Source organism: Salvia hispanica, chromosome 4, assembly GCF_023119035.1.
Source record: "Salvia hispanica cultivar TCC Black 2014 chromosome 4, UniMelb_Shisp_WGS_1.0, whole genome shotgun sequence".
Lineage (NCBI taxonomy): Eukaryota > Viridiplantae > Streptophyta > Magnoliopsida > Lamiales > Lamiaceae > Salvia > Salvia hispanica.
In genome coordinates, this window is record NC_062968.1 from 50,728,581 (window position 1) to 50,755,830 (window position 27,250).

Consider the following 27,250-nt stretch of genomic DNA (forward strand, 5'->3'; position numbering starts at 1 on the left):
CAGCGAATCCGGCGAATTAAACGGGAGCAATAATTTGGCTGAATGACTTTGCTTCTTTGAAATTACAATGACACCCTTTTCACATTGGGTAAAAATTAAAGCTACTCAGTATTTAATTTTTTCAGTTTTGCTATGTGATATTACTACTCCTATTTATATTCATTAACATTTGGTCTCATTAATTTAGTACTCCTACTGTCAGCACTCAGCATTGACTTTTACCTAACGTGAGTAGGAATGAGTTAGTGGAATATGTGGTCCACTACTAAAAATGGTAAAAAGTGAAGTGTGTCAAATTTTCAGGGATGGATCGAAATAGTAAACTGTGTCAAAATTTAGAGGACGGAGGTAGTAATAATTCTTTCTTATTAAAAAAAAACACTTATGTAGTATCTTAGTATCCTTTTGATGTCACCATCTCTTTTCTTTATTTTTAGATAATACGAACTCAGTTAATAATTGTATATAAATTCGGAAATTGATAATATTTTAATAAATTTGTAGCCTATTTTTACCCCAAGTACTGGACCAGAAAGTTTTGGAGATGGCTAAAAGTTTTGTCCAATATATGAAAGTTGAATTTATTAGACATTCAATTGCTACAGTCAAAATGGACAGAAAGAAATTCCGTAAATGGAAACGATGATAAGGCAAATACTGGCAAACCAAAAATTGCCACCTTTTTATTCTCACTATCAATTACTACTAGTACTACTACTATATATTCATATTTCAATTCATTAACAAATTTTCATAGATTGTACACTAAGCACTAGTAATTTAGGAAGTGACTTAGAAATGGGAAATGAGTTGTAGCATTAAAATATTACTAGTATATTGTAAAAGATCTAGACATAAGATTTGGATTTAATATAGTAAAATATATTTTTCATACTGATCCAGAATAATCTACTATATACCCAGCGTTTGAGATCTGCTTATTAAAAAAAAGTAAATTGTTTAAAGAGATGCTATAAACTAAAATAAAAAATCCCATTTATCTGCAATCCAGCCAATAGACAATCTCACAATAGTACAGTACAACTGGTAATTCACCAAAATAAAAAATAAAATAAAAAATAAAAGGAAAGGAAATTTGCCATTAAAGTTAGCAATAAAATAATCCACCAAAAACCTGACCTCTTCATTGAATTATTTACCATTTCCTGCCACATAGTGTGAGCCCACAAGCAGCCATAGATTTTTGTGTCCTTAATATATATTTATACATATATAAAACCTACTACATAACAAACCATAACATAACACTTTCAATCACACCATCTCTTCTCCCCATAGTCCCTTCCCCTGACCCTCCACCAAATACACACACACACACACTGTGTGAGAGCATAGTATTACTTGAACTTCATGCATTGATATTTGACACACACACACATAGTTGAAGAAAGTAGTTGAGAGATGGGGAGGTCAGATTCATTTCTGAGGCAGCTAAGCAGCAAGGAAGGGTGGAAATCAGCATCAAAGAGATGGGGTGGTGGAGGGGGGAAGGGGATGGAGGGTATGTATGGAGGTGAGATGATGATGATGAAGAAGAGAGTGATGGTGGTGGTGGATCAGTCCTCCCATTCAAAGCATGCAATGATGTGGGCTCTCACTCATGTCACTAACAAGTCTGATATTCTCACTCTTCTCCACATTGTGTCTTCCTCTTCTGACACTGCCTCCTCTTCCTACCTTGCTTCCTCCCTTGCCTCCCTTTGCAAGGCTTGCAAGCCTGAGGTCACTTTTTGGAACTCCCCCTTTTTGATTCTTCATTGGTTCTCTTCAGGTTTTAGCTTCTTGATTTAGTGTGCATTTTTCTGCAATCTGTATGTGTTTTCTTGAGTGTTTTTAAGGAGCCAATTATGGTTTTAAGTGAGTCATACATCAGTCAAGTGTGGATGCTCTGTTTCTATAATTTAATAGGAGCAAATTGCCGGAAAAGCCCATGAAATTTGGTCAAATTCCGATTTGTAAATGTGTGAGTGAGATGCAAGTTTTGATGGGTGTTTTGTAGGTAGAAGTAGAAGCACTAGCCATTCAAGGGCCAAAGATGGACACAGTGATGAGCCAAGTGAAGAAGCTTGAGGTCTCTGTTCTTGTATTAGGACACAAGCACTCCTCTCCATTCCTCAACTGGTATGTATAATGATGGTCCATATGAGAGAGAAACAGGAGAGAAAGAGAGAGAGATGAAAATGTTGTTGATGATTTATTGCAAAATGTGTGTGTGTTGTGCAGCCTGTTTGTGAGGAGCAGTGCAGATGAATTTGTGGAGAAATGCATCAACAGTTTGGAATGCCTAACAATTGGAGTCAAGAAGCAGAGCAATGGAGTCAGCGGCTATCTCATCAGCACCAGATGGCACAAGAACTTTTGGCTCTTGGCTTAGACTACCTCTTAATTAATCACTCTTAATCTCCTCTTTTATTATATTAGCATTAGTATTAGTATTCACTAGCAAATAATCTTGTAAAAACACTTCTACTTATCTCTCTAATCCTGCTACATGTTGGTGGGGGCTTCAGCCCACCCTAGAAAAAAAAAATCAAAGTATGCTCACAGTGAGCATTTGCAAAAACACAAATAGACTCTTCTCATTACCAAAAACATGTGTGCTATTAGAATTGTGGTTTTCTTACATTAGCCTTTTCCGTACGAGACTAAAATTCATCGATCAGCATTGGTTAAAATAAATAAGGCTGTAATATGTATATATGCTCGGTTAAAATAGGAGGTATGAGCAAGAGTTATACTTTGTCATCCAGTTTGTCACTTACCAATGGGAGCAACTCTGCTTTGCTTCGTGGAGTACGAGGGGCAGCTGGTGCTCCAGGGGCTTGGTTTGCGAGCATCTGCCTCACGTACCCATAGAAGGTGCACCCGACTAGTGTCACCCCACATCCGATGGCGTTCATGACAGAGATTGGATTCCGGAAGATGAGCCAGGAGCATGTAAACGCAACTGCAACCTGATTGTATTGAGAAGGGAAATCAGATTTCAAGAATATTAGAGTTATTGCTAAAAATTCATAATCTTTGATCCTATTGCGAGAATAATTCCATTTTTCGGTTTGTAGCAAGATAGACACGTTTAATACATTTTGAGATTGTGGCATTCTCCAGTGTTAGCGTGATGTCTAGAGAGTGAGATAGGCACACACCTTAAGATTTCCTGCAACGTTGAAGGTCACAGCAGTCGTGGAGTGAATGACATAAAAAATCGAGAAGTTGAGGCAAAAGGCCGTCACTCCAGACCCAAAAATGATGAAGAGGGACGAAAAGAGAGAGGGGCACGTGAGAAGCCACTCCGTAACCCCTGGCCCTTCGAGCACCATGGCTGGCACAGCCAATATCATAGTTGCAAAAGGAGCCATGTAGTATACTGTGTTTATGCTGCAACGGGCTCAAAAACAATCAAGTTATAATCAGTAAAATTGAAGGAAATGGAAGTTCTTAAAGCAAGACGACAAAATGAACTAATGTCAGTGATAATGCCCATCAAGAAGAATCAAAAGTAAGGAAGCATCACCTACGACGGGCTTATTCATTCATTTATTTATCACAAATACTAAGCTAAAACTAGCCAGCCCTACGCAAGGGTATCAACGGCAGTGACAAAAACATAAATAACTCTAGAAATGAATCTCTTATCCAGCAGAACATAATGAACCAAAATGATGTTTCCGATGTTTCTTGGAATGGGCTTATGATGCACTGATTGGAAATGAATACCCTTCTATAACAACACGAGTAGAATAAAGAAACTGATTGAGAAACTATCGTTTTGAGTCAAATTTAAACTTGGATATTTGCTAAAATCAACCTGACATGACTTTTTATTGGTTACGAAACAAAAAGACAATTAATCACTTAAAAGAATCATGCATGGAATTACAACTATAATCAGTCCATTCCATTTGAGTATGTTGATCATGGATGAATTTAAATTATTCCCGAAGTCTGATTAAAAATAACTATGGACTGAGTTTGTTATCTGGTATAACGAGTGACTGAAAACTATCACATTTTTCTTCTTTATTCAGCATCATCAGAAGGACAGTAGATTGCATATCTAATTTTACTGAGCAAAATGGATGTCGATGAAGAATAAATCATGAATAATGCTATCTCTATGCTGTTATTCTTTGTCAGTTAACATATTAAGATGGACATGTAGAGACGAAGAAGGAGGATGACCGTTACCTGTCAAATTTGTACCCATGCAATAGAGACTCAGCAAGAATGGTTTTTGTAGACGTAGCAACGCAACCAAATAAAGCAGCAAAAAATCCTAGCATGTTAAAACTCAGCTCCGTGACTGACGAGAGCAGAATCCCTCCAACAATCGGAACCAGAGAGGCCCAAATTCGCCAGTCAAAGTACTTTTTCCAGATTAGCCACTGCAAGATGACTGTTCAAAAGCCAAAAAAGAAATTCAGCATGTTCTCTGAAATGTCACGCCAAATTTTTCACAAATCCTTTGTATGTGTTATATCAGTTTTTCAAGATAGGCTTCTGGGTAACAGTTCTAGACATATTCAGATTGTAATTTCATTCAACGCTCACCTGTGGTGGCAGGGGTGAAAGACTTGATCGTTTGCATGAAGGAAACAGGAATATACCGAAGGCTCACATTTCCCAAAACTATGTTTATGCAAAATATAAACGACATTGGAAAAATTCTCCTCCAGCGATCATCGGGTTCAACTTGAATAAGAGGCTTAAGTTTTAGCACTTTAATTACCAAATATGCGCCAATTGCCGAAGAAATAAAATGAATGCACGATACAGTTAATGGAAACTTGAAGTCCAGCTTCTGCAAAGAAAAAATAAGGTATTTGTAAGCCACAAAATATGAGACAAATAACTTGCTCAAAGATTTAGCAGATTGACACATCAATCAATATCTCATTATATATACAATCAAACTCAAAAAACATACAGATATTGTAATGAATACGACATGTAACTAGACTGCTGAAAAAGTCATCCACACTGATTCGAGCAAGTACTATAACAGCATGATAATAATTTATTTGAGAAGTGCCCAAAACAGCCGGCTATCACACACTCACAAAATCTACATATATGTTACTAACATTGAAACAAATTGCAGCGGAAGTACCAAGACAAACCACTTACCTATTGCACGCTCAAACGATAGAACCACATATGTATAGGAAATTAGGAATAGAACACAGGTGCATATTAGCAACTCTGATATATAGATATATAAACATCCTTCAGTCTACCAGGTCAAACAATCCAACTTAGATGCTATTGTGTCATAAACATTCATTGATGTGTCACAAATGTTTCAAGTTGCAAGAAGCAAACAAAGATATTTCATAATAATCAAAAAGGGAAGCATTGCAATTGGTATACATTATTGCCAAAAACACAACATTACTGAGTTTGATTTGCATCACAAGTCTAGAGTTTTACCAATTAACCACCATTTGGAGTAACCTCTGTTCAAGCCTAGGAAAGCTAATCACATAACCAGCAATCACAATGTTAAAGTAGATATCAATAAATTCCAAATTTAGAAAAAGTGGACATAAACAGTAGTATTACCTAGTATGATACAGTTGCAGAGCAAAACTTAAACAAAAACTAATCCAGCAAAAAGTAATGCATGTAAACTTGAAGAAATTTCTAAACACCAACCTGAAAGATCCATTTATTCATGATAATAACAGTGACATTGAAACCCCACCATTGAACAATAGCCAATATAGATCGAATTACGCTCCACTGGCACAACCTGCTATCCTCCATGATTCTTTCCGCCACCCCAGATCAAATTTTCGAATAAAAGTTCGATCTTTACCCCAAAAGGGATATTCAAGATTCAAGAAAAGAGGCCCAACAAGCTAAAAACAGAAACCCCAGATTGAAATTCAGTGAAAACGAATAGAATTCCAGCAGCGGACGGCGGAGGAAGGAGCAAGGCTCTATGCAGCCTGCCGGAATTATAGATTCCGACGAACTTTCAACGTGTTTTTCTTGTATGATTTTTTTTGCAGAATCTGATTTGCTAGAGTATTCAAGACGTAAATGAAATTCTCAATTGGCTTCCATAGCAAATGGACCTCGTTCTAATGGGGAATTTCATCAGTTATTTTTCAATAGTAGTAGTAGCCATTTTTTATTTAAAGGAAAGTGCATTAATTACTTCTAATTAATACTATAGTTTTTTATTAGTAGTCAATTAGTTGCGAATAATAGGTGGGCTGAATTGAGCTGACTAGAATTTTCCAATGTCGTTTTATATAGAAGTTAAATCTTACTCTATCAAAATTTTCAAGTATTTAGATGTAAAGATTTTTTATCTTATGTCAAATGCTACTATTAATATAATGAAAATAACCAAAGATACTATAGTTTTGATTTTATAGTGTAGAATATTAATTGGAAATATAATATACGCATCATATTACACTATTGTTCTTATATGGAGCATATAAAAGGAATATAATATGTAAATTGAATTTCGTAAACATGATGACTATTTTAATTTACTACTCATATAGATGGAGATTAATTTATTCATGTATTAATGTTCATTAAATAGGAATTGGAGTATCAAATAGTTTTGTTAATATATTAATGAAAAGATGAAAGACACGCAATATACCATGTGGGCCAATGAAGTATTTCCAAGTTCTGATCATCAAATTTGGTCAAATATTTTGCTTGTTAGAATTTATTTTAAAAGTAATACGAATATTAAAAAATGGAAGTTGCCTGATGAAATAGAGAAAAATCTGGCCGGTAATTATGGTTTTAAATGCAACGAGACTTTATATGATGTGTGCTTCCTTCAAAGAATCAAAATAAAAAATATTATGAGATGATAGGTCAAGAATTGGGCGGTTTTCTTAAAGTCTTGGAGTCAATGCATTGAATTTCTAATTCATATCTACGTACTAGTCTATGGCGTGTTACAAAAAATATTTGTATTAATTCTACATTTTCTTGTGTTCATATTTAGGGTTTAGTAATATGACGTGTCTTATATCATTTCACAACAACTCATAACAAAAAAGTGCACTGAAATAATGTGTCCAAAGTTGTGTTGCCTTTACTTGTAACAACGGACACGTGATGAAAATGGATTGTTTTGGTATAAATTTTAATTTAATTATATAGTAATCATATATTCACATGAAGAGTATAAACATAAAAACTCGTTTTGTTGCATAAATCAGAACTCAGTTTTTGACCATCACACTTTTATAGTACTACTATAGTTTATGATTATCATAAAAAACTATTAATATTACTTGTGAAAAGAAATCAACATAAAAGAAGCATTATTATTATCATAAAAAAGAAAGGTTAGCAATATCTACATGAAACTTCCAATTATAACTATTCTTTATTATACTTATATATAAATATAGATTTTTGTTCCAGTGGTGATTTTAAATTTAATGCATATGAATTTAATTCAATATTCAAAACAAAATACATACTCCTGTTTTAGAGAGAAAAAAAAAAGTTCCAAACTTCCAAGTCCAATTAATGTAGCCATGTAGGGCAAAAGGTATAATGAATATTCATGGAAGATGCCTTCGATATTTCCAAAATTCATATAAATAGACTAAGGAAACGATGTCAAATAAATCATTGCTCGATATATTTCATTCAATTAAATATAATTCAACCCAATCCGAAAAATAAAAGGACGAAATATTAAAAGAAAAAAATGCAATTCCGACCATTGAATAGTATCTACATCGAATAAAAGTAATTTTTATAATGGAGTACTGTCTAATTCAACACTTTCCTTTTTCACCCTCCTTTTTCACCCGTCCAAAAAAAAATAATGACCCTTTCTTTTTTGATTGATCCTATAAAAAAATAAAAACACTAATATTAATATGAATTCCACTATTCACTTTCACTATATTTCTCTTCGTCTCTTTTACTTTACCAATTATACATTAATTCTCGTGTCATTCCAAATATTCTTATTTTTTTGGAACGGGAGCATAAAATAGAAATATCATTTCAAGTATCCAAACATGAGGGAAATATCATACGAAATATTTAGGTACTTGGCTGGAAAACTCAAAAAAAATATCCTATTTAGTACTATTTTGGTACAACGTCAAAAGCGCCCTTCATCACTGGGAGACATTTTGAACTGAAAACTAGTCTCATGTACAAAAAATGTGATTTTCAGTACTAAATTTGCTTTAAAAATTCTTTAGAGCCAACCATGTTCATTCCTACAAAATCAGGGACTAGTAATGTACATTAAAGGGATGGTTGTTGATGAAGCAGCAAACAAAGGTTCAAACGCTTAACTAAATAAAAAAAGAGGTGGTGCACATGTAACCAAGATTTGAAAGAACCAAGCAAGTACGAGAATCAATTCTTCACAAACTTGCAGTGTCAATTCAATAAAGGCAAACAAGGAAAACAGTGCACATGGCCAGGATTAAGGCTCCTTCCAAAATAAGATTTGCTTTCGATTCTCATCAGCAAAAAGATTCAAAGATGAAAGGGCTATCAATTTTTCATCCACAAAAGATTCAAGAATATAAAGATGAAAGTGCATACCTATAAAATGCCACTCTTTCTATCCTTATTACCTGCACATAAAATCAACAATCTACAAGTTCGAAGGAAGCATGATACGTGAAACTTGTCATATAATTAAACCTAGAAACGAGTGCATCACACCAGTAATAGGTCTCAACAGAGTAAGTCGATGCCCAGGAAGAAAAGTGAACCGAAGAACTGCATGGACAAGTACCAGATCTAAGTTGAAGCCAAATCCAAAGCATTGTTAGATAACGAATCAGAGTTGGAAAACTTCACAATCTGATAAATATTCTTAAGAATCGATTCTAGAAGCCTAGTCCATTATTAAAATTTGGAAGATAGGCCTATCCAAACATTTATTGAGCTATCGTGCATAATATGTAGCAATTTCAATATTCCATGATATTCCCATCCCATATTCATCTTTTTATACGTCAGGCCTCGGTAGTGGTCACTCAGCAAGATAGTTGATTAAAAGAGCAGCAGGCTTCTCAGTCGTTTCATAGTGTAAAATGGCATAATTATATGACGTCCAACAACCTTTCACATACAAGAAGTTGGTAATGTCAAGAGTCAATTTACTGGAGTAGAATGACACATGGGGCAGGATACTTGAAAGCTTTTTATAGTTTCATTCTGCTGCCAGTTGATGCTACTTACCACAAAACGTTGTCATCTACCTTCTAGATAATGAGCGTTGCCTTTGGTGGTTTGCTTCTTGCTCATCATCTCCGCTCTCCAGCTGCAAACATAGAATGGGGTGCTATGAGAGTTTGAACACAAAAACGCAAAAGGCTCCTAAAATTATTTTCACCTTTACGGTCTGAACTCTCTACACATATTTAAGTGACTAACTACACAAGAATGTTTTTTCCTTCTAAATTTTGAATTTAAACCGATAATATCCTGGAATTCTAGTTATTGAAGGCATCATGTGTACCAAAAGGCCATATCTAAGAATTAGTACTACCTTGGCCACAACTCCTATCACAGATTCACAATTGCTGCTACTTGTTTTCAACTTTTCATAAAATAATGAACACTTCTGTTCCACGCTCGAACGAGGTTTCGGCTTCTCTTTGTATTAGCTTGATGCTTGAAGCTGCAAATGTACCAAGCCAATGTTTTCTGCTTAGTTCTTTCTGTTTTTATAAACCTAACCTATCCCGGTCATCCAACTGCAGTTGGTCACTCTTCTCATGCTAAGAAGTGTTCAAATATAGCATGATCAGATCTATTTCTATTTGTATTAGCAGCTTTCAATGTCTACTTCTACAGAGTGTCTAGCCCCTTCCCCAGTTGAAACACCACTAGTAATACTATCATCCCATTGATTTTGAATTATCTAAATTCCAAGCAAATCGGCCCCAAATTAACACGGATTCCCAGAGATACAAGTATAGACCATATTACATCGAATTAAAAGCAATGGCAACCCAATCAACATGATTTTGAGCTCATTAAACAAAATCAATAACACTCGCATTTCAACAAACGTTTTGCACAACTCACAACACATCAATGCAGCACTAATCACTATAACAAAAATATAGTCGCAAATCAAATTCGGAGAGTGAAATTACCAGTACGGTGACCGGCGTGACAACAAATGATTCATACCCTCAGTGTAGAGCGTCTTCTTCTACTCCCAGATCATTATAGTACTACTATTCAATTAATTGATTATCATTTTGATCTGTTTGGTATCATTAAATTAGCTTTACTAATCAAAATTTAATAATCACTATAAAAATTTTACTTGTGTTACTTAACCGTTAACACTTATGCTCCACCAATAAGGTAATCAGATTCTTATCTTATTTCTATATCTTTCTCCTTTTTTTTGGTCATATCCAATTAAATCTATTAAACCTACCTTTGGGCTGTGTCTTAGTTTATATTTTGAATTTTGAGAGGCAATTTCATACGAGATAATTATCTATGTTAGAGTTATTTGATAAAAAAAAATAATTTAAAAATATATTTATTCACATTTCTATCTGCCCCTAACAAATTATAATTATATATAGTTATATTATTTTTACATGGGCCAAATATTTGAACTATGTGTCATATTTTATTCATTTCAATTTAGTTGAATTGTAATTTTAAGGATGTTCCAATTTAATTTAGTCATTGTAGTCATTATGAAAAAGTAAATTTTTTTATTTCATATCAGAAGAAAACGTGCCAATAATTAGGAATGCAAGAAGTATAATTTTTATTTTGAGTCTTCCATAAAAAATAAAAAATCAGCCACATTCCATTTTTAGAAAGTTTCCGGGTTCCCAACTTTTGCAGCACCAAACTAAACAGGGCCTTAGCGTCATTTTCAATCGATTGCAGAGGCGGGAGACGCAGAGCACTATTTCTCTCTCTCTAACTGACAACCAAAAAGTGCACACAGAGAATCACGCAGTGCAAATGGCGGATGTGCGTAAGAAGCAGCAGGCGGCCAAGCAACTACTAAAGCAAATCGCCGACCAACTCGTCGCCGGCGAAGCTTGCCCAGACGAGAGCGTCATCGTCAAACTACTGAAGGTAAAACAGAAATAATTTCCCCCATACGCCTGTAAAAGAGCTTTTGTACTGTATTCCAACTCATTTTGCTGATTTCGCCCCTTCTCCTCTTTGTATGTTTTCATAATTTTGGAATTGCATACAAATTTTTTTGAAAAGGGGATGCGATAGATAACTGTTGGCTTGTTTGCTAGCGTTGGTAATCTCTCATCAGCATTATAATAGTAATGCGATTCTCTTTGATTTAAGTCTGGGCGCGTCTTTGGAAATTGTTTTATATCTCATGATTCTGTCTTAGGTTTGTTTTTTTGAAATTTTGTTATTACATGTCCGTTGTTCTTTGCATATTCGTCGACCTAAGCGGTTGGATATATATGAAGAATATTCTACGGTAACCCTTTAAACACGTTTTGAGTTAGCATTTGTAACCCATGGTGATTGGCTTTCCCCGCTATATGTTGTTGAAAATCGTTTTTCAGTTTCCTTGAGTGTTGAGGATGTCGTGTTATTCTTTATGCAGAAAGCTGCAAGTGCATTCATGGAGCTAAAGCAGTCAGATTCAGAAAAACATTCAGTCAACCCACCTGGTAATTCACGAACGAGGCAAGGCATACTTGACCAAAGAGATAGAGATTCTCCTGTTCTCCCACCAGATCCTGCTTTTAGCCATGCAGTTTCTTCGGTAAAATATTGTTGTGCCTTTTTCAAATTGTGATGGATATTATCAGTTATATGACCTCATGAGACTTACATGTTTGGTTGGTCTCGTCTTTCTCCAGAAGATTTTTAGATTTCTCTTACGCATGTTTGAGGAGCTTCATGACACCTCCAGCAAATATTTCCGGACACGGGCCAAAATATTAGAGACAGTTGATAAACTGCAGTTTTGTTTGGTAATGCTTGATACTGGATGCGAAGATTTGGTTGTCAAAATGTTCAAAAGCTTCTTCAGTGTCATAAGGTTTGCTTTCCTCCTCTTGGGTTCACCATTCTTTACACTGTGGTGATGCTTGTTGACGTTATGCATATTTCTTAATGTTTGTTTATGATTAAAGGATATATTATACACAACTCGAGTAATCAAATTCACAATTATCTGATTCCTGCATGTACCATTATCAAAAGTATGGATTAGGATATCAAACCCAGACTATGAACTTATAATATAGCATCTGAAGTATGATGTGTGAATTGCTATAACTTTGTTAAGGAGTTATATCTGTGATTTTTGAGTTACAGCACCACTAATGAGTTCAGTTCCAGTATATGTGGGATTCTTTCTATATTATGTGGTTTTCTTTTCAAGTTTGTTTTTAAGTGCACTTACAATAAAAGGTTTCATATCCGAAAAAAGAAAGGAAAAAGAAGTTAACATTTTAGAATAATGCAAATAGTTAATACAGTACATCTTCCATATATCACCTTCAGTTGTGACTTTCTATTGCTCTTGTAGATACAAAATGGTTTCAGTGTTACACTTATTATTGTTGTTCTTGTCGTCACTTTACTATTTGAGGCGAGGTGAAACTTTCATAAACTATTTTTCCACATTGAAGAAGAAGCCTAAGGTGGAGCATAAATAGCAGGGGAATTTCGCTCTTTAAATTGCAGATCTGTGAACATGAATGATCTAAATTCTATCAGCATTCTTTTCAAAATGTCTCACATATCTGCTTTACGCATATATTCGAAACAAGGCTCTTCTTCAGTTCAGATAATTACTTTCAACATCAAATTTAAGCCAAAATCAAAATGAATGACTACACTTTTTTAGCATCTGCCACTTTAAGCCTTATCATGGATTTGCCAATTGTTGCCAATGACACGCCCTTGGTTAAAATGTCACCCAAAAATATTAAACTCAAATCTGCTAACTTTATTTGATCACTGCAGTGGGATGATTTGACTATTATACATATATCTGTCTAATGCTTTCAATCCTAAATCAACAAATTGTTTATTTCTTTTCCGCAAACGCTCTATTTGTAGACTTTCACGCAGAAACTTATCCATACTTTCATGTGAGGCAGTCCTCTTGAAAATCCATAGCATTCTTAAGATTATAGCACTCATGGAATTGGAAGCTAAGATATTTTGAAAATTTTATGCTGCATTATACTTGTAGGGAGGATCATCCTCAAAGTTTGATTGATTCAGTTTCATCAATCATCGCAAGCATCTTGGCAGAGAATGTGGAGACAGATCCTAATCCTCTTGAAAGGAACACATTTCAACCACTGTTAGATGTGATTTTACGGAATATCATTAAGGAGAAGAAGGTAATCTTATAGTTCCAAGATTCTGTTTGTCTTACTTTTAGGCTTTTAGCAAAAGCCACCCCCCCCCCCTCCAAAAAAAAGGGTACTACAAGCTGATATTCTATTTGGTTACTAATTATTTGCCATTAGTCATTACTACTGCATTTTCTTCCGAAATGGCACTTTTATTAATATTTAGTTTTTTTCTTTGCTCTTATGCTCCTTAGGCTGCATCACCTGCTCCTTATCGGCTAGCTGCTTCTGTTGTACAAAATTCTAGTGAAAAGTTGAAGTGCTATGTGTGTCAGTTCTTGACATCGTGCATATTGGATAGAGATGCAGTTGGGAGTCCAATTAAAGAAGCTTACCATGAAATTATACTTGAAATCTACCAAGTTGCTCCAGAGTTGCTTCTCTCTGTCATACCTCATTTGACCCATGAATTACTGGTTTGTAGTTCTTTCACTGCTCATTCTATCGCAGTAGTGCTGTATTATTGTTCACAGCTTGAATTTTATATTTTGCTGATTTTTTCCTTGTACAAGACAGTGAGCTTGAACTTTGGTCCTGATGTTGCACTTGCCATTATTTTTTATTATTATTATAATTATCATGACGGCCGTTTTTCTATATTTAATTCTGTTTACCTTATAATCTCATTGCGGTCAATGTAACTTGCAGACTGATCAGGTTGATGTCCGGATTAAGGTTCTTAATCTAATAAAAAAGCTCCTAATGTTGCAAGGGAAAAACATTGCTCGGGAATATCCATGTGTCTTGGCTGAGTTGCTGAATAGATTCGCAGACAAGTCTGCAGAAGTGAGGCTTACTGCTCTTTCTTCTGCTAAAGCGCTGTACGTCACTAATCTATCTGGGAGGGATTCACTTGAGACACTCTTCAGTAAGCTATCATAAACCGATCGTAACCGCTTGCATGTTGCTGCTAATTTTCCTACTCTCTGATCTTTAATCATTAAATGAATTGCAAGATGCCATTGGGTGTCGGCTGTTAGATCATGATGACAAAGTGAGAATGGAAGCAGTGAACATGGTGTGCGAACTAGCCAAGACTAACTTGAATCACATATCCTCAGATTTAATAGCTCAAGCTTCCGAAAGACTTCGGGACAAGAAGGTTTCTTTTTCTTCTAAGGGTGTTTAGCTATAAGCTTGTGTTGTGTCTTCCCGTTTTTTAATTTTTCACTTCAACTTCAAGGTTTCAGTCAGAAGTAAAGCCTTTGAAAAGTTGGTAGAACTATATCAGGAATACTGCACAAGGCTTGCTGCACACATCACCTCTTTCAATGAAAAAATTGAAGAAATTCCTTGCAAATTATTGATGCTTTGTTATGAGAAAGACTGCCAGGAGTTCAGGTTCGTACATATTCATATTAAAATAAGCCAATCACTTTGTTCATTTCCCATAATGAAAAGGTTTTCAATTAAATACCAGGCCCCAGGCAATGGATCTTGTGCTAGTGGATTTGTTTCCTGCGTGTCTTTCAATTGAGGAAAAGGCCAAGCATTGGATATCTATATTTTCGCACTTCAAGCCTCCACATCTTAGGGCGCTGAAAACTATTCTTTCACAAAAACGGAGGTGTCTTATTAAATCAATTTCATACTTTTTCTTGAAATTTTCAACTATATGTTTCAAAATCTATTGTATTTCAGGTTAAGGGATGGACTGAAGCATTATTTGGACCTATGCAAAAGAACAGAGGTATAAAATGAAGTTGACCAAAGTGATTTTCCTTAACTTTTTTCAATATGCTTGTTTCTTAGTTAAAAAACAATTGTCTTTCATTTGGAGAATCCTTAGTGACTGCATGACTTGAAATCTCAGACAGAACATGCATTTGTAAAGTCAAATTGTTATGGTCGATTCCAAAATGTAATTCATAACCTTTCTCCAACACTTCTCTCAGCAAGTTAAGTTTTCCCAAAAGTTTGTATGCATATTATCCTTGTGGTGGTAGCGCCTATAAATGACATCAACGTACACTGAAATTCTAATAATTGCTATTGTTAGCACAATAAAAGTTAAATATTTCAGTTGAATCAGATTTGTGAGAAGGATCTGATTCTTGCATATTCTGGATAATTTTTTGGAGGTGATAACATTGACAGTAATTTTTACGTATTTATGATGAGGATCATCATCTTAATTTACGGTTTTCTTTCTTTTACTGGGATGTTGAGATGATCTGATTCAGAGATGGAGAAGTGGATGATTGGGCCTTGAAGTTGTACTTCCAGGCAAATCATATATTATGCCATGTGTTTAAAGTAGTCTCAAGTTGAATATCAGTATCTGACCTTGAAGTTATGATATCCTTTCCTGTATTCCCAGTGCCCATTAGGAAAGCTTTCAATTTGCCTACACTGTCCGGATTGATTTAATGCTGAAACTTATATTTTACTCTTCTAGGTTGCCATCATGCATGTGTGATAAGTTACTTGTAGCATCTTATGATGGAATTCTTCCATTAAATTCTCTAATCTATATACATCAAACAGGCCAGGACAGCTATTACCACTCTAATTCTTCATTATTTTGAATGCATTGAATTCTTTATTATTGATTTATGAAATTGTAGGGTTTTTGGACAGTATTACTAGTAGGTAGAACCATTTGCAACATTGTTTTGCATACACTGATACACATACACAGATACATATTGTATATATAGTTTTCAAATATATTGACAATTTGACATAGATGTTGTCTTGTAGGATACTGGTCCCGGAGAAACTGAAAGAGATATAGAGGCACTGGTTGTCAAAATGTCCTCATGCTTTCAGTATCCTGCCAAGGCAAAAGATTGTTTTCAGAAACTTAAGGGACTCAGAGATAATCGAGTTTTTAGTGTGGTAGAAGAGTTTCTAAAAGAAAATTCAGCTGACTTTGACACTATAAAGGTTGGTCCAATACATTGATTAACTCTCATAGTTATGTAAATGTTTTCACAAACTAATTTGGATTCTCAGTTGTTGTGTGATATCAATTCATTTCATCCTTGTGCAGTTAAGAAGCCTCTCATCTTAAATGGTTTTGTCTATCTTATGATATCAGACACGGCAATTACATGACTATTTTCTGTATGCAAAAGGAGTAAAGTGTTATGCTGGGTCATTTCTAGCTCTCCGCTAGTCACTGTGCCTTTAAAGGAACATACAAGATTTTGAGGATTATGAGTATCTTTAGAAGAGGATTTGGGATAAGATTAAGTTTGAGGTTCCTTTGTGGGGCTTCCAATGAATGTTTTAAGGCTTTTTCTTTGGTTTCAGATGCAGCTAGACTGCTAGAGATGGAGTTGGTACTTTTAACTAGAATGTTATCACTTTTGTTTGGAAATGACCTGTTAGTAAAACCAGCACAATTTCTTTTTTCCAACTAAAGAAAAAGATACAGATTTTCTTGTCAATATTTAAAGATGTTGAGGGATTTTTTGGATTATTTCTGGGGGTTGAAGATCGAAGTGTCAGCGTGGACATTCAAAGTGGGAGACTTTAAGGATTACTTTGTGAACAACTTGTAGAAATTGGATCTTAACTTCTCATAATGGCTTTTATTTGTGAGATTGTTCCATCTTATGCTATCATATCAAAATTACTTCACTTCATTGACCTCTCTCACTTCCTTTATTTGTTGTCTACACAGTTTAACAATATCTAAGCTGCTGTGAAATCCTATTTGCAGGATGTATATTTGAAAGAGCTTGAGGGACAGAAAACACTTTCTGAATTCTTTCATCTACTTTTTAGAAAATGTGCCTATAATATATTTGGATTTGAGCACGTCCACTATATTTTAGATTGTCTATCAACTGAAGACGCAGAAGAACAGCACTTAAAAAATTACCACACACAGCTTCTTCTGGTAAGATTGTCTTATCAACGAATTAGCCTAAATGAATCATATTTTAAATGTTTTTATATAGTTTTCTGCAGAGGTGATTAAGGCGTCATGTTTTCTTTTGCTTAGACAATCGTCAGTGCCTTCCCCTCGCTACTTAAAGGATCAGAGACAAAGTTCCAGCAATTGATACTCGAAAGGGAGATTCCTTTTAATGATCAATTGATTGAGATATTAGCTAGAGAGGGGTGTCATTTGCCTGTTAAGCTCAGGTAAAGCTTTCAAATAAACTACTGTCTAAATTGTTTCTTGAACATGGATTTGAAGAGGATCAACGACATGCTGTTTGGTTATCTCTACTATTTTCTACAAACAATTGTGTGAACTGCAGTAGGACATTTTTGAGGATCTTGCTATGCAATTACCTCCTTTTGCATCTTGGTACACAAACTGATGTAAATTTTTTAAAGTAAAATTTGCATAATGCTTTTCAAGTATAAATAGTTCATCTGTATTGATATTGATTAAAGATAAGACATAGCTAAAGTAATAGACAGCTAGTTGTCGAAGAACTTCCCTATTATCCTGTCCACATATATTTTCAACTTTCAAGACACATAAGTTAAATTTTTTTCTTTACTTTTATGAATGTGACCATCTCATCAGTTTGAATTTGTTTCCTTTCTGTGCAGTGATATATACCCTTCCCTGGAGAAAGTATGTATAGAGGGAACTCGTTCACAGTCTAAACTTGCTGTCACTGCAATATGTGCTTTAGTTGATACCTCTGAGCAATTCATTTACCCTCAACTTTGCAAGGTTAAACACCCGGTGTTCTTGCCTATTGCTGATAAGTATTGCTTGATGCTAAAATTTCTGTAATATGCGTGTGGGGCTTCATTATCCTATGTGGTTCTTATGTCAGAAATGTTTTCCGAATGCTCGATTCTGCTGATACCATTGGACTGAATGTTCTTTTTTTCGGTACTAGATATTAGTGGATTCACTACAGAGTGGAAAGAATGCTCCTACTGTTTTGCAGTCCTTGGGCTGTCTGGCACAATATTCCATTTCAACATTTGAATCTCAAGAAAAAGTGATTACAAATTACATCCTTGAGAAAATATTTCAACAAAATGATGTAAACCTCTCCTTGACTGCTTTAAATGTTCTCACTCAATTCTTTATGAACTTTTTGAAAAATCCATGCTGACTACTTATCTTTTGGGTCTCCTTGTGATTAGGCTCTTGCTTCAAAGGATCTTGAGACTTCAACTTGTTGCAGTGTTTGTGAATTAAAGGTAAGCTCTTCTATGAAAAATCAGTGTGTGCAAAATGTTCCCAATAACAGATTCATGTTAGCATTAGTTATAACAGTAAGTGTATCTTTACGGCATTTGGAAGTTAGAAGAAGAAGCAGAGTTTCATCTAGCTTTACAACTTTCAAAACTTCTCCCACAACGGTTTCTTTTCAGGTGGCGACTTGATGTCATGTTTCAAGGTTGAAATCATTGGAGTGTGTGGAACTTTTGATCATAATTTTACAAAATTATAGATGGATATTATGATCTTGAAAAAAATAGTTTCCACTACAGTTTCCTGACATTTTCAGTTTTGTTTCATCGTGATAAGTCTATGATATTTACTCAATATTTGTTTAATTCATACCACAAACTAATCGTTATTGATATTGTTACTAATCTGTCCCATTATGAAATTACGATGGAGCCCCCAGTCCCACTATCAATTTCTGTGACCCCCCAAAAGATGGAAAAGTTGAGGACCTTTCTTCTCATATTCCAGTGATTTATTATTTATACATATAAAACAAATCTTCTTTCGCAGGTTTATGGGCTTAAAACAATTGTGAGGAGCTTTTTACCCCATAAAAATGCATGTCATGGTCGTCGTCCATTCAGTTTTTTGCTTGAGATTATCAAGCAGATGCTACAAAATCATCAGTTGTCTGCTGGCTGCATCCAATGGTGAGGGCATTAACCTCATATATAATGGCAAAGTGTATATGGCATCAGTTAACAATCTCTGGTTAAAAATCATTTAATCTGATTCAGGCCAAACTACTAAACATATCAAACAAGATTTAAGAAAGCTTCATTTGGTCTCTAGTTTTTCACTCACTTGGGGTCTGGGCTGGATCCTCATTCATGTTCTTTTCTTCATTTTACAGATGTGCATGCATTTGTTTTCTTAAATAAATTTGAATAATTTTTAATCTTTTGTGAAAGTAAATGGCTGTCTCTGACATTATTTTCCTTCAATACAGCGAGATGTGTTTATTGAAATTATCATGTTGTTGGCCAAAGTAGAGAGATAAATTTGGTGGACTTTCGGGACCAAAACTTAATTGTAGGATCTACTGATGGTATCCTCAGCTTTACTATGCTTTTTAATTTTATCTGTCAGGGATCTGGTTGGTTTTGTTAGGCTGCTTTATTTCATTAGGGTAACATTGTACTCTATATTTTATCACTTGCATATTATTAGGGCAACCACTTACCTATTATTACCTTTCATTATCCCGGTGAATTTCTGATTTTCAGGGATTATTTAAGTACATAAACATTAGTGAAAGTCACTAATGTGGCCTTTCTCAGCCACATCTCTTACCTTGTGCTTTGCAATAATCATCATTTATCTATTTGGTTTTCAGTGGAAGAGATGAGGCTTTTATCCGATTAGCAGCAGCCAAGTCTGTTCTTCGGCTTTCAAGGAAATGGGATTTGCATATTTCTCCAGAGATATTCCGCTTAACAGTATTATTGGCCAAGGTCAGTACTTGAGATAATATACAACTTAATAATAATAATAATAATAATAATAATGATAATAATAATAATAATAAACGCGAGGATGTGGACTGAGGATACAAGTCACAGCAGCTATAGCATCTGTTCAAATTGTCTACTACCTCCATCCCACTAGTGACACATTTTCCTTTTTGAGATGTCCCACTCTATATGATACATTTTTTATAATAGAAACATCATTCTTTCTGATTTATTTTCTCTCCACTTAACTATAACAATCACTTAGAGTGGGACGGAGTGAGTATTAACCAAGTGAATCATCAGTTATGATACTGAGTTTTTTAGCATCCTGCTTTTCAATTGCTCAATTCTTTTCCTTGTTTTTTTCTTTTTCTTGTGAATGTCCCACTCTATATGATACATTTTTTATAATAGAAACATCATTCTTTCTGATTTATTTTCTCTCCACTTAACTATAACAATCACTTAGAGTTTTTCTTTTTTAGCATGCTGTCTTGCTTCGTTCAATACAGGAAGACAAAGTAGTTGATTTCTCTTTAACGTATCATCTTTCATAAGCTTATTTATGACTTGTGGATACAGAATACTCAGGAGTTGAGAGAATGATTTCTCATGATCTCATCCTCCTTTATGCAGTTGTGCATGGAATTATTCCCAATAAAACTTCTCCAAGTTAGTTTAGAATGCTGGTTATATGCAAGAATGAATCTTCGGTTATAAACTTCCAAATGCCTTTGTGATTCCTAACAAGATTTTGTCACTCTCTAGGTTCCAGGAAATACAGTGGCTACATATCCCCATATCACCAATATATCTGTCAAATTTATTATACAAGTCCAACACTGCAGTCTTTCATATTATTTCTGCTCCTCGGGTTCCCATCCTTTTCTCGTAGGTCTAAAGTAGTTCAGTTAATCACTCAAAAGTTTCTTTGTAGTGATGTAAACTGAATGTTGATGATTATTTTACCAGTCTTGGTTGCATCCTCAAAAGAATAGTAGCTGCTATAGAGTCTGTTTCATGATCTGGAAGCACATTTTGATTTTTTCTTTATCATAAGCACATTTTTTCATTAACAAAATAGAATCGTCCTTTCACAAAAAAGAGAACCTGTTGTTCTGAAACATTAAGCTTCAATTTCTTGTGATGCCATTCACAGAAAAATTCTTAGATCCTCCCTCAATTGAAATCCGCATTGCTTCTCTAATCCAGTCTCTACCAACATCATCACTGGTTCTTGAACCTTGTCCAAATTTATCCTATATCTCCATCCAATTAGACCAACAAAGTGGGACATTCTCCAAACTATTTGCCCTCTTCTGGAGCCTCCTATTTGTGATCGCTTAATCACTTTCTTTTCCACTAAGTGATTGTTAAGGGGCCTTTGCTTAGATGTTGGATATACCATAGCAATGATACGGGGTTTAGTTTCTGAATCATAAGATTTATACCAAATATGAAATATGTTCAAGCTTCTGATATTTGCTTACAAGTTACAACTGGTTTAATTTCAGTAACTGTTTATTTTGGATAGGATCCTTACCAAATATGTCCTAGCTTCTGATGTAAGCTTACAACTGGTTTGATTTCAGTAACTGTTTATTTTGTATAGGATCCTTCTCCAATTGTTCGGAGATCGTTTACTAGCAAACTACACAAGTTGTTGCTATGTCACGCTGTGCCCATCAGATATGCGTGTGCCTTATCTTTTGTTGCTTTAGATCCTCTTGAAGATTTGCGCTGCAACGTAAGTTCTTGTTATCTACCCTATGGTTAACTTGTCATGCTCTTATTAACCTGTACACTAAATATGTGGCTTCTCTGCTTGATCATATTCTTCAGGCCCTAAAATATATGGAAGAGTTTATTCGTGAATATGGTAAACGAGTTCAAATCCATGAAACCATGACTAAGGAAGGAGCAGCTACTCACTCTTCATGCCTAATTATGTTTTTGATACATATTCTTGCGCATGACCGTAATTTCCCTGCTCCTGACTGTGAAGATGCAAAGATATATGCTGAGTTTATGAGGTACCATTAGCTTCTTATCTGTTAATGTAGGCCACAACAATAAACGTCTACAGAATTTTCTGTTTATTTCCCCTAATTTCCTCTATACCTCTTTGGGCAGTCCACTATTTGTCACTATGCAGTCACTAGTGAATGGAAATTTAGTTGATCACAACTTGCGAAATATTTTTAGCGCATTGAAGAAGGCAGAGGATGCTATTGATACTCAAATGACTCCGGTAATTACTCTACTGTCTAGTATAATTGATTTACCATGGTATTGTATAAATAACTCCTCACTGTTCTTATGTTGTCTTCATGTCTGTCTTCACTGTAGAAACTGCGTCTTTTAGCAGACGTGGGACTCTCTATTTTTGATTCTCTGAATACCAAAATCACGCCTCTCGGCCACACTCAGGCCGTTGTTCTACTTCCATCATCACTATATAAAAATGGCACTTCTAATATGAGAGAGGCAAGTTTCCTACTGATGCTTCTGTATGGCATTTAAAGACCTGTTTTCTCCTGATGCAATTTTAATGATCTTACTTCTGCAGGCTAATCCCTACTCTTCGGTTTTCTGCAAAGCTAATCCAAGCTTTACTAAGAATTTGGTTTCGAGCCTCAAAACTGAGGTTTTTCTTGTACGTATATGAACAATTAGTCCCTACCATTTCTTCATCTGTATCGCGGTGTTTTTGAATATTACTAATAATGGTTTCCTTTCCTTAGATTGGTACCACTGGCACCAAGCACAACCATCAGTTTACTGTGAATTCTTTACGACCAAGTGGCACTAGACACATCGAACCGAATCCTGCATATAGTAACAATGAGGTATTGTTGATAGAAAAAACTAAAGCGCAGGTTGTTGAGCTCGAAATAGAAAAGGAACAGTCTGATACTTCCAATTGCGAAGCTGATACAAGAGGACAGCAAAACCTAACCATGCCCTCCCTTCTTGGAACTGCTGTACTGGACAGCAAAACAGATGCTTGTAAAGAACTGGATGCCACTCCCTCAGACTTTTGTGATTCTATGTCAAAATCTTCATTGCCTGGTGATGAATTTGTTGCAAGTTGGCCTAGAAACAAAGATTTAATTAATAAAACAGACAGCATTCCTGCTGAGCCATCTGGATCAACAGCCAGTGACCAAGTGGATCATGTTATGCCTAAGGTGAATTTAACTTCATGAATCACGAGAAAAATGCTTTCAAATGTTTTGCTCGTCATTGATCTTTTGTCTTTCATTAGATTATAGAGAGTATTGAAAGCAATGGTGGAGGATTAGCCAGGAAACATACTAAAACTTGCACTCCCACTGAAGAATGGTGAAAATTTCTGTGGTTAAATAATCTTAGTTATGGAGCATATGGTTTGTGCATTAAAAACTGACTTCAAATTTTGATGCAGCTGCTTTTCTGTTATTGAGGACAGTTTCGATTCCACCAAGAGCACTCAACAGGTAAATAACCACTTCCTCATACCTCTTACTATAAGTTCGAAAAACTTCACATGTTATTTAAAGGGGTGCTTGGTTGATGGTTTTGGAATGAAAAATGTTTATTTACTAGAAATATCTATTTAACTAATGTTTTGATTTATCCATTTCTGCCACACCCTTGAATATGGAGGCAATGGGAAGTCGTCCAATTGCGATTATTATTCATTCCCTTTCTGAATTGCCTTTTCTAGTCAAGCACCTCCTAAATACACGTCATCATGTGAACACGGTGGAGATACTCCTCATATATCAAATAAGACCAATTGTGTTTTTTCCTCATCCAGTGCCAGTAATCAAAGTATAGAGAACAACTGGCTCCTAGATGGGCCTCAACCCCAACAGAAACAAGCTCAAGCTGCTGCTAGGACAATAGAATTGTCTCTGTGTAAACTCTTAAAGGTTATTTATTAGCATTAAGGAATAACTTGATAAATGATAAAGTGTTATGCCTTGAGTTTATGGTACTTAAAGTGGTAAGCTAGCACTCGTAGTTAGTTAATATATGGTGCATTAATCATCAGATCTGTAAAGCAGGTCTGTAGCCATGGGTCTGAACAAGTTAATTCAACTGCCTTTCTAGCCTTAGCTAACTTTTGTTCACATACACCCCCTTTTCAAATAAATTTTAGGGGATTTAATTATAATACATTTTTTTATATATAATAAATGCTTTTCCTTTAATATTGTTGAAGTAGGGATTTTCTGATTTCATCTAAATTACTAGCTTGCTCTGACAATAGTACCATGTTGCCTCCGTGAAAACCTGTTACATCCGTATGCTATTGTGCATTATCGTGTGCTTTTCGACAAGATACTGCTTAATAACGACTTATTGCTACAGGATTTGGATGATCCCCCAACACAAAACTGGTGAGGTCTTAACCATGAAACTTTATTTTCAACAATATGGTTGCTTATTGTCTTTCCATTTCTGATTGGTATAATGTTTCTCTGTTATATAGTTTCTTATATTTTAAATCACCGTTCCCTTTTCTGCTGAATACTCCTATTTACCAACTCTGACAATAAAGGCAGCAATCAAAAGTCAAAACATCTATCCTTTCCGTGATACTTAAACTTTACTCACTTCCAGTTTTCGTACTGAATGGAATAAAGCCCCAAAGATATGTAGAAAATGCATAATAGTTTGCTGCATTTCGAGCGATGACATTTCTTTTTATCCATAAGTCAAACCCAAAACTGGTACGTCAAGAATTTTCAGGTCCAACTTGCACTTATCAGACTCTTGTGCTGGTTCATCTTTCACTTAAAATGTTTAGTAGCTATCTTTATGGAGGCACATGATTTCGAAAGTTATAACTAGCCATTTTACATGTTGTGGCGTTCAATTTTCTTGAGATAGTGAAAACTGCCCATAACTAAAAAGAAGATTAATTACTAGCTTCTCCTCTACTATACAGTGTTCAAAGCAGCAGTTCTACTGCTAACGCTGAAGCAGAAAACCTTGATTCACACGCACGTGAAGCAAACTTGCCAAAGAAAAGAGACCTCCGCATCAGAAAGGCTTCTCAGGCTGGTAATAATATACTCCTATATTTTATGCCTAGAACTCATTACTTAGTGCATACTACTACATTGTATTCAAACCAAAAGTTCACTCAATCCCACACCTCTTTGCTCACAGCGAAAAAAACTAAGCAATTTCACGACCCCATTGGAACAGCGAGCTCTGAAGTCATCGATTTAAATGGCAACCAGGTAACATTAGTTTCAGTTCTTTAAATTGGCTTTTGAATAAAAACGAAACTACAACTGAATATATAACTATGATTTTATTTGGTACACTGATAAGAAGCCAATTCAAACATACTTACCTTTGGTATTTTCTCCACTATTTAGCTAAGGAGGAGCCGAAGACAGAAAGTTTGATCTCCAAGAACAGCTTAGTTTGGTGAGAAACTAATGCGATAGAGTTATATATATAGGCTGTTTAAATGTTGATCTTCTCTTTTGAGTTTTGAGAATTTTCAGAAGGTACCTTCCACAATGCTTCTCTCTTTCAACGTTAGATTGACTGTTAAGTGCAATGTTAATATATAATATCGTTGTTGAACACTCCTACTTTCTTAAATCTCGTGCTCGAATTTAATTTTTCACTTCATCTGAATTCGTTGCTTTTCTATGATGGACTCATACGGCGGTCTGATGATTTATTGACGTCTATAAATTATAATCATTGTACATTATTTGATTTGGTTTGAAATTGTAAAAAATAAAGAAAAAAATTAATTTAAAAATATAAGTGAAATGGTTAATAAAATACGAGATTCATTTATTAAATATAGTTCAAAATAAATTGGATATATAATGATACCTATACAGAAAGAACTATGCAACACATATATGCAAAAGAATGTTATAATAATACAGTACTCCCTCTATTAAGTCTTTCTGTTTGGAACATTTCAAGAATAATTTTTATCGTAGCAAAATTTGACACATCCAATCTCTCTTCACTTAATTACTTTACTCTCTTTTCAGCTTTTCTCTATAATTTTGCTTCTTTTCACTTTTTTACTTTTATTTTATGCTCATTTACTAATTGTTTTAATCTCAATGTCAGAAAAAACAATCTCTTTTATATTAACGGAAATAGTATTACATTTAGGGCATGTTTCACAAGTTAGTAATACCAATATAGAGAATTATATATTGACATTTATAATTGTTTGATATCATAGTTAAGTTTAACTCAAAGCCCAATATAAGACCAGGGCCCTATCTAATCTTACCAAAATTATAACATTAACCTTGTTTATGTATCTCACCAATTTGTCAAGTTAAGCCATGTTATTTAATATACAATATAAATTTAGATAATTTCTTTTCTATCAAACAACAACGGAAAAAAATCATATCTTTGCATATCTTGACATGAAGCCCGTATTTCTTATCTTGTTTTACATATCTTCTCATATCCCATCTTTTGTATCAAACGAGTCCTTACAATTTTATTTGCTTATGTTGTTTATACTATATAAAAATGTATGTATAATTCATCATAAATTAAAGGGTTATTGGCACATAATATTATGGTACTTTCAAAATATTTGATTTTTCACGAATTTCAAACTTGATAAATAATATCACGAACTTTGATTAAGGTGTCAATTTCCCACCTGTTAGCTAATTTAGCAAAATTGTGCATAGGTGGCTTATCAAGACTAATCGCGAAATTGCCACGGACAATGAAAAATTATGTTGAAGAGAGAGAAAGAGAATAGCGAGAGTGAGATGGAGATATAGATAAAATAAAATGGTAGAGAAAAATCCAAATTAGTAATAATATGTCATTTGTTTTTTAAAACAAACTAGTGTTAACCCACGTGCAATGCACGACGAATATATTTTCATCATACGATTTTAAAATACTTATTAATTAATTAAAATAAAAAATAATATAACTATATAAGATTAAAAATAGAAAATTATACTATAAATAACAATTCAATAAATATACTCCAGTATTTAAAATGGAACCAAGACCAACACAATTATTTGGATACGAAGAAGAGAATATCAAGTGTTGATACTTTTGAAAAATAAGTTTAAAACAATCTTTCATATCTCTCTACTGAAAAATGTAAATCACAATATATACACGCGGTACTCTAACTATTGTAAGAAATATTGGGATACAATTCTCGAGTCAAGAATGTTATGATTCTTCCTCTCTAAGAACTGTAAGAAATATTGGGATAAAATTCTCGAACCATATAT

General features: G+C 34.6%; 3 protein-coding genes and 1 long non-coding RNA gene across 4 annotated transcripts; 2 read left to right on the forward strand and 2 right to left on the reverse strand.

Annotated features, from left to right (window-relative positions):
* The first annotated feature begins 1,167 nt into the window (after positions 1-1,167).
* On the forward strand, positions 1,168-2,590 carry LOC125185346. Its single transcript, XM_048081869.1, has 3 exons — positions 1,168-1,743; positions 2,021-2,142; positions 2,245-2,590. Exons 1-3 carry the CDS (start codon positions 1,423-1,425, stop codon positions 2,393-2,395), a joined length of 594 nt encoding a protein of 197 aa, XP_047937826.1. The 5' UTR covers positions 1,168-1,422; the 3' UTR covers positions 2,396-2,590.
* On the reverse strand, positions 2,583-6,136 carry LOC125185345 (UDP-galactose transporter 1-like). Its single transcript, XM_048081868.1, has 5 exons — positions 5,677-6,136; positions 4,573-4,822; positions 4,210-4,417; positions 3,168-3,399; positions 2,583-2,975 (listed from the first exon to the last, which is right to left on the reverse strand). Exons 1-5 carry the CDS (start codon positions 5,785-5,787, stop codon positions 2,754-2,756), a joined length of 1,023 nt encoding a protein of 340 aa, XP_047937825.1. The 5' UTR covers positions 5,788-6,136; the 3' UTR covers positions 2,583-2,753.
* Positions 6,137-8,054: 1,918 nt separating this feature from the next.
* LOC125217597 lies at positions 8,055-10,230 on the reverse strand. Its single transcript, XR_007175759.1, has 3 exons — positions 10,149-10,230; positions 9,226-9,307; positions 8,055-9,105 (listed from the first exon to the last, which is right to left on the reverse strand). It is a non-coding gene; the product is annotated as an uncharacterized LOC125217597 (long non-coding RNA).
* Positions 10,231-10,874: 644 nt separating this feature from the next.
* Positions 10,875-25,585, forward strand: LOC125218015 (sister chromatid cohesion protein PDS5 homolog B). Its single transcript, XM_048119607.1, has 30 exons — positions 10,875-11,106; positions 11,606-11,767; positions 11,865-12,046; positions 13,211-13,364; positions 13,571-13,792; positions 14,025-14,244; positions 14,333-14,478; positions 14,560-14,717; positions 14,797-14,943; positions 15,018-15,066; positions 16,080-16,265; positions 17,047-17,226; positions 17,332-17,474; positions 17,895-18,021; positions 18,194-18,343; positions 18,447-18,503; positions 19,048-19,187; positions 19,874-19,991; positions 21,604-21,738; positions 21,834-22,024; positions 22,125-22,242; positions 22,341-22,478; positions 22,561-22,647; positions 22,736-23,182; positions 23,260-23,336; positions 23,419-23,470; positions 24,351-24,379; positions 24,931-25,046; positions 25,155-25,228; positions 25,370-25,585. Exons 1-30 carry the CDS (start codon positions 10,990-10,992, stop codon positions 25,397-25,399), a joined length of 4,152 nt encoding a protein of 1,383 aa, XP_047975564.1. The 5' UTR covers positions 10,875-10,989; the 3' UTR covers positions 25,400-25,585.
* Positions 25,586-27,250: the final 1,665 nt, after the last annotated feature.

Excerpts from the sequence above, each read along its gene's own strand:
- LOC125185346 (XM_048081869.1), top strand. The coding sequence starts at position 1,423 with ATGGGGAGGTCAGATTCATTTCTGAGGCAGCTAAGCAGCAAGGAAGGG. Across the intron at positions 1,744-2,020 it reads GCAAGGCTTGCAAGCCTGAG|GTAGAAGTAGAAGCACTAGC; the intron begins GTCACTTTTTGG and ends GGTGTTTTGTAG. Across the intron at positions 2,143-2,244 it reads TCCTCTCCATTCCTCAACTG|CCTGTTTGTGAGGAGCAGTG; the intron begins GTATGTATAATG and ends TGTGTTGTGCAG.
- LOC125185345 (XM_048081868.1), bottom strand. The coding sequence starts at position 5,787 with ATGGAGGATAGCAGGTTGTGCCAGTGGAGCGTAATTCGATCTATATTG. Across the intron at positions 4,823-5,676 it reads TGAATAAATGGATCTTTCAG|AAGCTGGACTTCAAGTTTCC; the intron begins GTTGGTGTTTAG and ends TTTTCTTTGCAG. Across the intron at positions 4,418-4,572 it reads TTTCACCCCTGCCACCACAG|TCATCTTGCAGTGGCTAATC; the intron begins GTGAGCGTTGAA and ends GCTTTTGAACAG.
- LOC125218015 (XM_048119607.1), top strand. The coding sequence starts at position 10,990 with ATGGCGGATGTGCGTAAGAAGCAGCAGGCGGCCAAGCAACTACTAAAG. Across the intron at positions 18,344-18,446 it reads AAATATTTCAACAAAATGAT|GCTCTTGCTTCAAAGGATCT; the intron begins GTAAACCTCTCC and ends CCTTGTGATTAG. Across the intron at positions 18,504-19,047 it reads GCAGTGTTTGTGAATTAAAG|GTTTATGGGCTTAAAACAAT; the intron begins GTAAGCTCTTCT and ends CTTCTTTCGCAG.